Source organism: Thamnophis elegans, chromosome 3 (assembly GCF_009769535.1).
Source record: "Thamnophis elegans isolate rThaEle1 chromosome 3, rThaEle1.pri, whole genome shotgun sequence".
Classification (NCBI taxonomy): domain Eukaryota; kingdom Metazoa; phylum Chordata; class Lepidosauria; order Squamata; family Colubridae; genus Thamnophis; species Thamnophis elegans.
Genome location: NC_045543.1, coordinates 90,177,384 through 90,189,914, shown reverse-complemented (window position 1 = coordinate 90,189,914; position 12,531 = coordinate 90,177,384). Strand labels below are relative to the sequence as shown.

Sequence of the window (12,531 nt, the reverse complement as noted above, 5' to 3'; positions counted from 1 at the left end):
CAGAGAACAAGGATTCCACTGCTTGCAGATGCAAGAGATCCAGGACTGACCACTTCTAAGTTTCATTGAACCTTATCTATTTGTTCCCAAGAGATGGCAAGGAGTTGGGAGATTCCTGTATAATAGGCAAAATATAATAAAGTAGTTAGTTTTCTACTTTAGTTTAAACATGTGGATCTGGTTGCTTGCACCAGACATGGGATTACAGGACTGCTGGGATTGGCATCGCTAAGCAATGCTGCCCCTTTATTATCACATCACTTAGTGTCAGTAATCCTGGTCCCTATTTCCATCGTAACCTGAGGGCTACTTATGATTCCATTATTTATGGATTAATACATTTATTCAAAGGTGGGCTTCAAAAATTTTAGCAATGACTTCTCTGCCCGGTTGCTGGATGGGTATGGCCATGGTAGGCGTGGCCTGGTCAGCCTCCTGCACCACAGTGGGGGTGGTCATTTTTGCCCTCCCTAAAAAAAAGGAGGCTTGGGTTGAGCCTCCGGGAGGATGAAAACGGTCTCTCCCAGGCTCCAGAGGCTGGAAATGGGCTCATTTCTGGCCTTCCAGGATGCCTGTTTTTTGTCCTCTCCAAGCCTCCGTGCTGGCTGTGTACCTATATGGCATCCCAAATGGGCCATTTGGGGACCCCTGGGAGGGGAGGGGTGGGTCAGGGTGGGCGTGACCAGCCGTGGGTGGAATTTGTGGGTTCTCTGAACTAGGCAGATTTTTAGCCAGAGGTTCTCCTGAAACTGTGTGAACCCGCAGCAACCTACCCCTGCATCTATTCATTTAGCAACCACTTCACCTTATCACATCAGTAAATATTAAGAACAAAGTCTGTCCTAGATCAGACAAAAATGTTTTAGAGCAAAATGTTAAAATACCTTTAGATTAGATTACCCCCCCCCCAAAAAAAAAAAGCTTTTGAGTCTTTTCTAGTCTTTCCCAAGTGAAAGCTACCAGTCTGGAGGGATTTCTATGAAATAGGTATAGAACTATAAAGTTGCTAGTTTGAACTCTACTCGTGGGTCTGCTTGTTTGTGCCTGATATATATTGATCACATGACAAAGGATATATAAAAGGAAAAACAGTTATGAATTAACAAACTTGTCTATTTTATTGTTCTGCATATTTGTGCTTTTAAAAATTTAATTGAACACAACTATCAATTCTACTTATTTTTGAAAATATGATTCAACATAGAATTAGCAATTTATGTGTACTTATTTGATTTTAGTTGAATTTATTGGAATTTACTTTTGAATAACTTTGTATGGGATCTGACTTAACTCTATTTATTCATATTCTAGCATGTAGAAATCATAGGTTCTTTAAACTTAATTGTTATAAAATTATAATGTTCCTTCAAGCAATGATGCTTGAAAAGCAAAGTGTATCAAGTTTCAGTTTTTAGGTAAGTTTTTAAGCAATCCCTAAGATCGACTGTTAAAGGCTTAACTATTACAAGAGATCAATTGTACTCTCTCTGTGGATTTTAATCTTGGAACCATTCCAGCTGTGCTTAATAAGAAGCCACAGGAAAAAGGAAAGTAGGGACATTCTCTCTCTCTCCCTCCCTCCCTCTCTCCCTCACTCCTCCCCCCCCTCTCACACACAGAAGAAAATCTTTCTCTTACCTAATGCTGTGATGGTTAAACAGGAGCAGCTGTTCTCTTGAATCTAGTTTTTGTTTCCTAATACATGGAATTAATAGCGAAAGAAAACACTTGAAACCACTTTGCAAAAAAAAATGAATTCAGTTGCTAATGTTTTATAGAAGTTTCATGCTCAACTACAACACTGTTTATTAAGAAATAAAATGAATAAAACACATTTCATTGCATCTAGATTCTAAAGTAGTAAACTTCTTTAAATGGGCAAGGGCATTTTTACATTATCTCAACTATTACAGGCATAGAAGATTATCAGTCATAGCAGTGGCAGAATTAAGAAAAAAATCTATAGCATGGGTAGTGCTCAACTTATGGTAATTAGTTTAGTGATCATTTGAAGTTACAATGATGCTGGAAAAAATGGACTTACTACCTGTGCCTGAGGTTCTGGCTATTGTAGTGCCCTAGAGTCACTTAATTAAAATTCAGGTGCTTAGTAACTCATCTGCACTTACAACTGCAAGGACATTTCAATTTCTCCTACCTGCCTATCTCCTCCCACCCAATCTATGTCCTTTTGACTTCTCTGTAACTTATTTGCAATGCTGCAAACAGCCCAGAACCTCACAGCTCTGGGGCTGCTTGCCACAACCCAGAAAGCCTCAATTGTGCTAGCAGCCACTCATTTGCCCAGCTGCCTTGTCTCCCAGGTCCTATGTGATCCCTAGCTTGGTTTAGCAAGTACCATCAACTCTTCAGCCTGCCCTAGTAAGCATCAGCAAGCATTCATTCACCCAGCTACTTGGAATGGGACAACTTGCCACAGCCAGCTCATTGCAGCAAACTCACCACAGCCAACTTGCCATGGCCGTCTTGCTGCGGGACAACTTTCCATGGCCAACTCGCTGCTGGATAACTCACTGAAGGACAATTTAAAAATTCAATTTAATTATTCAAAGTAAATAAAATATTTTAATTTTTGTCATTCACATTTCATTCAGTCCCTCCTTTGACATCCTTTCTTTAATGATTCTATTCTATTCTTTGATATTAGGGTAACTGTTGTCCCATAACGAGTTGGTCATGGCAAGTGGGCAGTGGCGAGTTGGCCATGGTGAATTGTCATAGACCCCAACTGCTTTTTCTCCCAGTTTCCTGTGCCAGATTTCTCTCTTTTTTTGGACTCAGCTTTTCCAGCAAATGTTTCCTACTTTCCTGCTTTTTTCCTTCTTTTTGAAGATAGCACTTGAAAAGCTCTGCTGTCTTTGTAAAGTGGTACTGTTTTTTTTCCAAAGATAGTGCAGCTTTCCAAGGGAAACTCATCTACCAAAAGGAATTCTAGATGAGTATATAATTTTAATGGGATGTAGAAAATGAATAGTAAAATAAAATTAAATGAGACAATTGTGTGGTGATATCTGTCTGAAAATAATGTTTTTCATAACACTAATTTGTCAAAAATCAAAAAGCGACAATCAAAATACAGGTAGTCTTTGACTTATGACCACAATTGAGACTAGAATTTTAATTGCAAAGCAAGGCAGTTGATAAGTGAATTGCATGTAGTTTTGCAACCATTTTTTGTTATGGTTGTTAACTGCATTCATTGCAGTTAACTGAATTGTTAAGTAATCAAGCTTCCCCCACTGAGTTTGCTTGTTAGATGCCTTCTGGGAAAGTTGCTAATGGAGGTCATGTAATCTTGGGACACTGCAACCATTGTAAATAGTTGTTGGTTGCCAAGTGCCCAAATTTTAATCATGTGATTCTGGGGATACTGCAAAGGTTGTAAGCATTAGGATTGGTCATAAGTCACTTTTTTTCCAGTTAAGCCATTGTAACTTTGAACAGTTTCTAGACAAGTGGTTATGAGTCAAAGACTATTTATAATTCTAGCTTTTTTTGCCCAAGTCTATTGCTTTGTGTAAGGGATGTGGTGGCTCAGTGGCTAAGATCTGAACTTGTCAATCAGAAAGGTTGACAGTTCAGCGGTTCGAAGCCCTAGCATCGCATAATGGAGTGAGCTTATGTTACTTGTCCCAGCTTCTGCCAGCCAAGCAGTTTGAAAGCATATAAAAATGCAAGTAGAAAAACAGGAACCACCTTTGGTGGGAATGTAACAGCATTCTGTGTGCCTTTAGTGTTTGGTAATGTCCGCCACATGACCACGGAAACGTCTTTAGACAGCATTGGCTCTTTAGCTTTGTAATGGAGATGGGCACTACCCCCTAGAGTCGGGAATGACTAGCACATATGTGCGAGGGGAACCTTTGCCTTTACCTATTGCTTTGTGTAAGAATCTCAGGGTTCTTAAAAAAATCTGTACATAATTTATTACAATTCTGGTCACAATTCTAGTAGGTGTTCCATTCTTTTTGAGAGCTCTTTTGCTCACCAGAACTGAAATGTTGTTAGCTAATACTAGACACTAAAATGCCGTATCCAAAAGTATTCCAGTAAAAAAACCCTGCTGGTTACATTTCCAGTTCTTAATTTGTCTTGTCAGTAAGAAAAACTAGAGGCTCTCTGCTCATAAGAAGAAGAGAGGGAAGAGAAGTAGGGTGGGGAATGCCTCCTTCAGTGCCAGTAAATGCCAAGAACCATGGGTATTCTGCTTTCAGTTCTTCAAGCCCATGAAATAAACCCCTGTGTGCAATCCTGACATTAAGAATCAATCAATCAATCAATCAATCAATCTTTATTATGGCCTCAGACAAGCAAATACCATTAAGAGAGATATTACCTGCTACTTCTATTACAGCAAGAGAAACTGGGATAGAGAAGGGACCAGGTCCCTCAATGTTTCTCCCTATTTTTCTTGCCAAGAAAGAGGGAGGCAAACAGAAAGAGAAAGAATAGGAAATGGCTCTTCTATTGACAGTTTTCGATCCTGTCATGTGCTTCTTTCTCCCACTCTTTCAGTACCTCTCCCTTCTACTGCCACTAGAGAAAACAAATTGTAGGGAGCAGAAGTGACCCATTATCCCCTTGCTTCTCTTGCCATGGATAGGCAGAGCAGGGAAAGAAGGAGGAAAAGTAGTTTATATCTCCCTTTACTGGGGTTGCTGGCTGAAAAAAAGAAGAGGAAGCAAAGAAAGTGACTCTGGCTACTGATCAAAAGAAGTAGGTCACTTTGCTAAGCTACCCCTTCTGCTCTCCTACTTTGTCTGCCCAGGAGGAGGAGAACCCTGAGTCTTCCCTTGTTAAAAAGGCAAATAGTTGCCAGACACCAGAGGGAAGAGCCATATCTGCTGCAAACTGGAGTAGTTAACACACATCTTATCTATCAGTGAAAAGGGGAAAAGGACACAAGTTCAACTTTTCTTCTCAAAAGGTTAGGGACGAGTTTAATGTAATATCCTCTGTTCATGTGTTCCCCATCAGTTTGCTGAGGTATCTTCAGTATGTACTTAGCTTAGACCTGGGGTATCAAACTTGATTTCATTGAGGGCTGCATCAGGGTTGTGTTTGATCTCAGGATGCTGGAGAGGTGCATGACCAGGTGGGGTGACCAGGCTCCATTTTCAACAGTGATGGCCTCCTGCAGCTCTCTGCCAGTGAAAAGACAGTGTGTGGGCTCTCAGGACCTCGTGTTTCACTGGCTGAGGGCTTCCAGAGGCTGTTGCAGCCAAAAGCGGAGCCTAGATGGGCCTTACATGGCCTCCCAGAGCTCCATTTTCGCTGGCAGAGGCACCATGGGCCTTCGCTGTTTCCAGGGTGGCCCTGCGGCCCAGATCTGAGCACCCCTTGGGCCAGATCTGGCCCTTGGGCTTTGGGTTTGACACCCCTGGCTTAGACTAAAGCCTTGAGGGATCAGGACAAAATTGGGAGTCTGTTCATACGCCACCCATTCTGCTACACAATAATCTTATTTTCATGAATCGGTCATAATAATATTGGGATTTATGCTGCTATCTTCCAACTTTCTGCATGTGAGATTTCACCACATAGACTGTCATGATGGGTATTTCACAATTTTGTAAAAAGAATGGATATCTGGGTTTATTTTTTCAATAAGGAACATTCTGGATATACTTATTTGTATGAAGTGAAATAGCTATTTAGGTATGGAGAAGCTTTTTGGCAAGATCCAATCTAGATCATTCACCGGGACCAGAGGTTTACTCTACGGAATTTTTTTGGACTCACACTGAAGCCCATCTTCAAGAAATTTGTCTCTACTGCTTTTGGTTATTCTTTGTTCAAGCTTTTTTCTTATTGGCAAAGGACTATTTGTTGTGATTAAGATTTATTTGGATTAATCCTCTGAAGGGCTAGAAGACTAATTAAGATAGTCTGCCATGAATTAGATGAACTGTTTTTGGGAAGGTTTTGGGAATTTTCCTGTTATCTTGGCAAATTCTCAGTTGCTTTCTGGTGTAAAGAAATGTTCTGTTATTCCCTCAAAATATTTTCAGTACAGTAATGGGACTGACCTTCGGAGCAACAGATTTTTGCTTTTTTTTTTTGTGCGATACAGTTTACACTTTTTTTAAAAAAATGGTCCTGTTCACACATCTTATTCATATTAGCTTATTTTTTACCATCCGGGCTTGATTTTGAGACAGAATGCTTTGCTTGCCTATATAGGCAATATGATCCTTTCAGTTTTGCTGGTGGCTTTTGATACTAATACATTATTATTATTATTTTCTTTTTCTTTTTTTTGAAGTTGTTGGTTGGATTTAGACTTGGAGGCACCATTTAACACTTTTTCATCCTTCCAGGAGTGTGTTGCACATCCTATTGGCTCTTGAAAAACTTTAGCTGGTCCAAAATACCAAAACTAGACTGGTAACTTCAACCAGTATATAGTAAGTAGGGTTGTGCAGCAATTCTGATACAGTCTCCAAATAAGTGTTAGAATGCATGGGAAAGCAAGTGTAACATCTATTCTATAGTATGTGTAACACCTTAAAGCAATTATGTTTCATGCAATTGCCAGAAAAAGATGTGGCTGCTTTAGCTTGACATTAACAGGTAGTAAAGTCCTATATGCTCTGACGTACCCTTTGAAAACAAAATCTGTATCACCTCACAGCTTCAACAGGAACATTTGAAAACATTTTCCCACAGTCCAAATTCTGGTTGTTCTATTTATTTTTTATTTATTTCACTTGTGACTTCTATCCTATCAAATATTCAAAGCAGCTAATAAACTTTGGAAAACAAAAGATTGAATCTAAGAAGTACTGAAGAAGTACTGAAATTAATACAAATGCTAATTACCGTATATACTCGAGTATAAGCCGACCCGAATATAAGCCGAGGCACCTAATTTTACCCCAAAAAGCTGGAAAAGTTATTGACTCGAGTATAAGCCTAGGGTGGGAAATGCAGCAGCTACCGGTAAATTTCAAAAATAAAAATAGATACCAATAATGTTTTTGAATATTTATTTCCTCCCCTGTAGTGGGGAGGGAATGTGGCTTTCATAGTATCCTTCCCCTGGAGTGGGGAGGAATTGGGGATTTTGCAGTATCCTACCCCTGTAGTGGGGAGGGAATGTGGCTTTCATAGTATCCTATCCCTGGAGTGGGGAGGATTTGGGGGATTTCATAGTATCCTTCCCCTGGAGTGGGGAGGAAATGTGGATTTCATAGTATCCTTCCCCTGGAGTGGGGAGGATTTGGGGGATTTCATAGTATCCTTCCCCTGGAGTGGGGAGGATTTGGGGGATTTCATAGTATCCTACCCCTGGAGTGGGGAGGATTTGGGGGATTTCATAGTATCCTACCCCTGGAGTGGGGAGGATTTGGGGGATTTCATAGTATCCTACCCCTGGAGTGGGGAGGATTTGGGGGATTTCATAGTATCCTACCCCTGGAGTGGGGAGGATTTGGGGGATTTCATAGTATCCTACCCCTGGAGTGGGGAGGATTTGGGGGATTTCATAGTATACTAAGTCAGAAATAACATTGCTGCGTAGCCAGGAGTGTGTCTCAGTCACTTAAACCTCATACATAAATCATTGTACGAGGCGCTCGACGGCGCCTCTTACCTGCCGCGGGTCCCACCAGGACCGGCCAGAGGCACAGCAAGCTCCGGAACCAGAGCGGGAGCCTCCGCCGCATGGCTCAGCTCCGCCAGGGACGCATCCGGCAAGGGGAAAGCGGGGTCCCCTCTCGCGCAGCGGGTGGAGGGCGCGGGGCGGCGGCAGGGCTGGGCTGCCTCCGGGTCCTGCCTCCCGGAGCCCTGGGGCGGCCGCGGGAGTCCGTGGGCGGCGGGGCTCGCTCAGCTTCCAGCAGGGAGGAGAAGGGGGGCTTCCCGGAGCCGCGCGCTCGGCAAGCTCGCCGCTCAACTCAGCGCCAGCGCGCCTTCATCTCCGAGCGCCCAGCGGAAGGGCCAAGCCGCTCGCCTCGGAGCCGCTGGAGCTGGGACGCCGCCTCTGCCGCGGAATTTGCTCCAACTCAGCCGCTCCGGCCCATTGTCAGCCGGCTGGTCCCCGCCTTCCCTCCCCTCCTCTCTCTAGCTTAAAGAGACACCGACTTGCCTCGGCTGGAGGCCGGGCACGGGGAGGAGTTGGCGCCAGCCCGGGGAGGGGGCTGCGAGCGGGCGGGCGGGGGGACGGGAGGTAAAAGGCTGGGTGGGTTTGGTTGCCAAACCGAGGCGGCTCGCTCGGGGCTCTTCCCTCTCTCCCCACGGGTGGGCAGCGGCCGGAGTTCCCACAAATGCCGCTCCCCGCATTTTTCTGGACGGGGTCTCGCAGGAAGGAATCCCCTCCTCCTCCAACAGGCAACAGCACTGCCGGATCCAGTTGTAGACTCGAGTATAAGCCGAGCCGGCTTTTTTCAGCCCAAAAAGTGGGCTGAAAAACTCGGCTTATACTCGAGTATATACGGTAATTGCTAAAAGTTTGGTGAAATAGATGTGTATTTATAGTTTTCTAAAATCTGTGAAAGTAGAAATCTAAAAGCAACTCTCAAATTGCATTTTACTGCTAGTGAAAATGATGACTCTTGACAGCAGCCATATTTTTAAAAAAGCCTCACTTCCTAGTCTGTTTCACAATGGGAAATGTAATTTTTTAAGAAGTCAAGTCTTCTTGGAGCTTTGAAGTTTATTATAAATGCTTTAAATTGTACTCAGGAAACAATTACTAATGATTTAATTAAGTACAAATCACACAATTCCTGAATCTTGTGCCAATTAGCATCCTACCTATAATATTTGTATCTACTGCAACTTCTGGAAACTTTTCAAAGGTAATTCAAGAGTTGCCAAATCTGATCAGTTTATGAAGATTACCAGCTGGTGAAATGGATCCAGTTGCATTTACTGTGTATACAGTCCTAACAAATCCAAGACAAGACTGTTTGAAAGATGGCGTTCTGTTCGGGTTTCGTTTAGAAACATTTTTTGGGAATTACCACCATTTTAGGCATGGTAACACACAATGTGAGAAATAAGCTTCTTATTAGGCTAGAGATATAACAGATAGGATAATCAGTATCCTATCAGTATGAAGATTATTTCATTTGGGGGAAGAAAAAATCCAGCAGTTTTCGATATTTGTAGATATTACAAGCCAGATACCTTCGCTAGTTACAGCCTGTCTTTTTAATCCATAATTCACTGGACGTTATTGAAAACACTTTACCTTCTTTATACTTCTACATTTAGGTTTTGTACATGTCACTTTAATTTATATGGAAGAAGTGGTAGGGATTATTGATCTTTGACACAATAATTATTTTGTAAGATAGGATTTAGTTTTGCTCCCTTTCTGCCAATGATTTAAATTTGTTATAAAGCTACTGAGGCAGGAATGCATCACCATCTGAAGGCTGTTAATATCCAGTGATCCATTCTACTTTGAACCAAGGATTTGAAGCCAATGTACACTGGATGTTGCACAAGCACACACACACACACACACACACACACACACACACACACAGTGGGGTGGGGGGTGGGAGAAAAGGGAAAAGGAGTTTCTAGATATGGGTCAAGTAACAATAGAAAATGTTTGTCCAGAGAAATGTATATTTGCCTGTTTCAAACAGTTTTACATTTCCTTCTGAATGAAAAATACTCCATTTATTCCAGGTGAAAGTGGGGTTGCTCTTAGAATTGACCTGCTTGCTAGGCTAAACCTGCCAGATTGTAATTGAAGTAGAGATATGTGTACTTTAAAGATTGCTGTAATAGTTCCTTCTCTTTTTCATTTATCCTCCCACTTTCCCTCTTCCTCTTTCTTCTTTTGTAGCAGATTTCATGTATAACATGATAATCAATGGGCATGTTGCCTTGAGTTTCAGTAGATAAAAAGCCAACTTTTTATATATTTGAAATAAATCCTTTAGCAAGAAAGGAAAACCTAAAATATTTTTTTATTATTTATAGCTTGTGGCTTTTCTTATACAATTTATATGAATTCTCACTGAAAACCATGCTCAGTAAATTTCTGTATATATCTACATTCAATGGAATGTCAGCATTAAAAGGCAAGACCGCTGTTAAGTAGCAAAATTTGAAGCACAAATGTAAACCAAATGTACATTCTTTTTGTCAATGTATCATTTTAATCCTGGTTAAGACAAACAATAGAATATTTCTAGGAGAGACTTCAATGAGTGCTGATAGACAAACTAAAACATTTGGACCACATGGAGAGCTAATATTCCTATCTGTTTGGCCAATGAGTTGCTTACCTGAAATGATACGTGATATGTTTTCTATTTATCCACTGTTGCACAAAGAGATAAGAAATAGTCAATCCAAACCTTTAACAACTGTTTTATTGCAGTTAGTCCTCACTTAACTCTAATTGGGCCTGGGATTTCACTGCTAAGCAAAGCGGTCAGTATATAAATTATCATGTGACTGCACCACCTAGCAAAAACTATAGTCCCAGTTGCAAGCCTTAGGCGAGGACAGCACAGTCATTAGTCAAGGACTTCATGCTTCACCTGCCCTGCCTTCTCTGCTGGTCTCTGCTTTAAGTCCTTCTGCGTAGATAAGCAGTTGCCTCAGCCGCATGTGAGAGGGAGAAGAAGACAACGAAGATCACTTGGGACACAGGGGTAGCCAGGGGCATTGGAGTGCAGTGGGGGCCAAAGGGCAGAGATGGGGGGCAGATAGGCTGGTTGGAATAGTTTAAGCACATACTGTAGTTGTAAATGTGGGAAGGCTGCCAAGCACCCAAATTTTGACTATTGTGATCAAGGCTGCTGCAATGACCATAACTTTTGAGGACCAGCTGTAACTACCATTCATTCAGTGCCTTTCTAACTTCAAATAGACACTGAATGAATGGTTGGTAAATGAGGACTACCTACAATGTTCTGTTGATAGCACAAACAGTTCATTGTTTTCTTCAAGAAATTAGGCTAATTGATTTATGATGCTCATTTCTTCCTTTGTAAAGGCAAAGGGGATATGTATGTGTCTCATGATCTCCTATAGTTTCCTCTCTATATTTACTTCCTATGTTACTTATCACCAGGGTATCATTTTAATTCTTTTCACATTTTCCATCCATATGTATATGTTTATGTTACTTCTCCAAGGTTGAGGTTAATGCAGTGTGGCACAAATGCCTCAGGCTGTTGTGACGGTTTTGCTCTCAGCTCTTAGATTAATTTCTAGTTACCTTTTATGATATTTCTACATTCTGTTGCATTGCTACTGCCTTGTAACTAAATAAATGTATAAGAAACTCAGTTAACCGGTTGCCTTAATTTTACAGTTTGTGTTAATGCCAAAACTAAGTCAGGGAATGTATTTGTAGTAGAAAGTATGGTTTTATCAGTGAATTCTTGCTAATTATAATATAAAAATTATGGCCATTTTGAAAAGGTTTTCCCAAACAACATTTTGGGAACCTATGAAGCCATATATCTCTATTCTATAATTAAAGTGTTGATTAATAACATGCATTTCAAGTCCTGTTTGATAGTTTCTTAAGCTAATCTAGTCCTTTTTAAAAGAATAATGTGTCTTGGATAAACTTTTGCTATGGATGGAAAAATCCACTTTCTACTAACATGGGGTATTACTTTCAAATTAACATTGAGATGAAATCCTTATTGTTTCATCCAGAATGTTATATTACAGTTTGAATTTACATTACAGCATGTAATCATGTTATTTTGTGCATGGAGAAATCTGGCATGGAATATGTGAAAGATGTGTTAAGACAGTGTTTGTTAGACTATTACACTAAATAGTAGACTAAGTATAGACTAGTAGACTATTTATTCTACCCTTTTGTACTTTTTCCTTTGTTCTTGATTTCTTCAGAGGATCTGCATTTGTTTAACCTATGCCTATGATATTACTAGAAAATGTCCACTGATTTTTTTTAAAAATGGGACAGGGGAAGCAAAAGCCTTTAGAAAGTATATAATCATAAACCAAAACATGCAATAAATCATTATCTAAATTTCTTGTACATATGTACAATAAAAAAATATGTAGCAGCAAAGAAGACATTCCAGCAGTGTACTGATGCCATCAGATTTGGGTTACCCCTTGTAATTTTGCATAATAAAACCCTTAATTAAACATCACACTTGAAATGTCCATTATTATATATGTTTTAGAGATGCATCCTAACAAAGCAGTATCTATGTTTTAATTACTATATTTTTGACAGAAATTAAAGAGACTTATCAGTATAATATTATTGGGGTGAGGTATTTTTGGTAAGCATATGCAAACCTTAGTAATAGCAGGAAATGAATTTACTTAGATAATATAAAATATGCTAAATAATTATGATTCTTGTATCTTTTAGGAATAGCATATTTGAATGGCATGTGTAGTGAAAAACGAAAATGTATAATTGCAGAGGACAACGGTCTGAATCTTGCATTTACTATTGCTCATGAAATGGGTCACAAGTAAGTAAATGAAATCAGCAATATCTAAATTTACAGTTGCATACAGTGGCTTAAAGAAAAAAAATAAGCC

General features: G+C 40.4%; 1 protein-coding gene across 1 annotated transcript in view; it reads left to right on the top strand.

The window, feature by feature from the left end:
* ADAMTS19 (ADAM metallopeptidase with thrombospondin type 1 motif 19) overlaps window positions 1-12,531 on the top strand; it is a 99,054-nt gene that overhangs the window by 43,188 nt on the left and 43,335 nt on the right. The window contains exon 8 of the mRNA XM_032214776.1: window positions 12,356-12,461. Within this exon, the coding sequence (XP_032070667.1) occupies window positions 12,356-12,461 (106 nt within the window). The remainder of the gene's footprint in view (window positions 1-12,355; window positions 12,462-12,531) is intronic.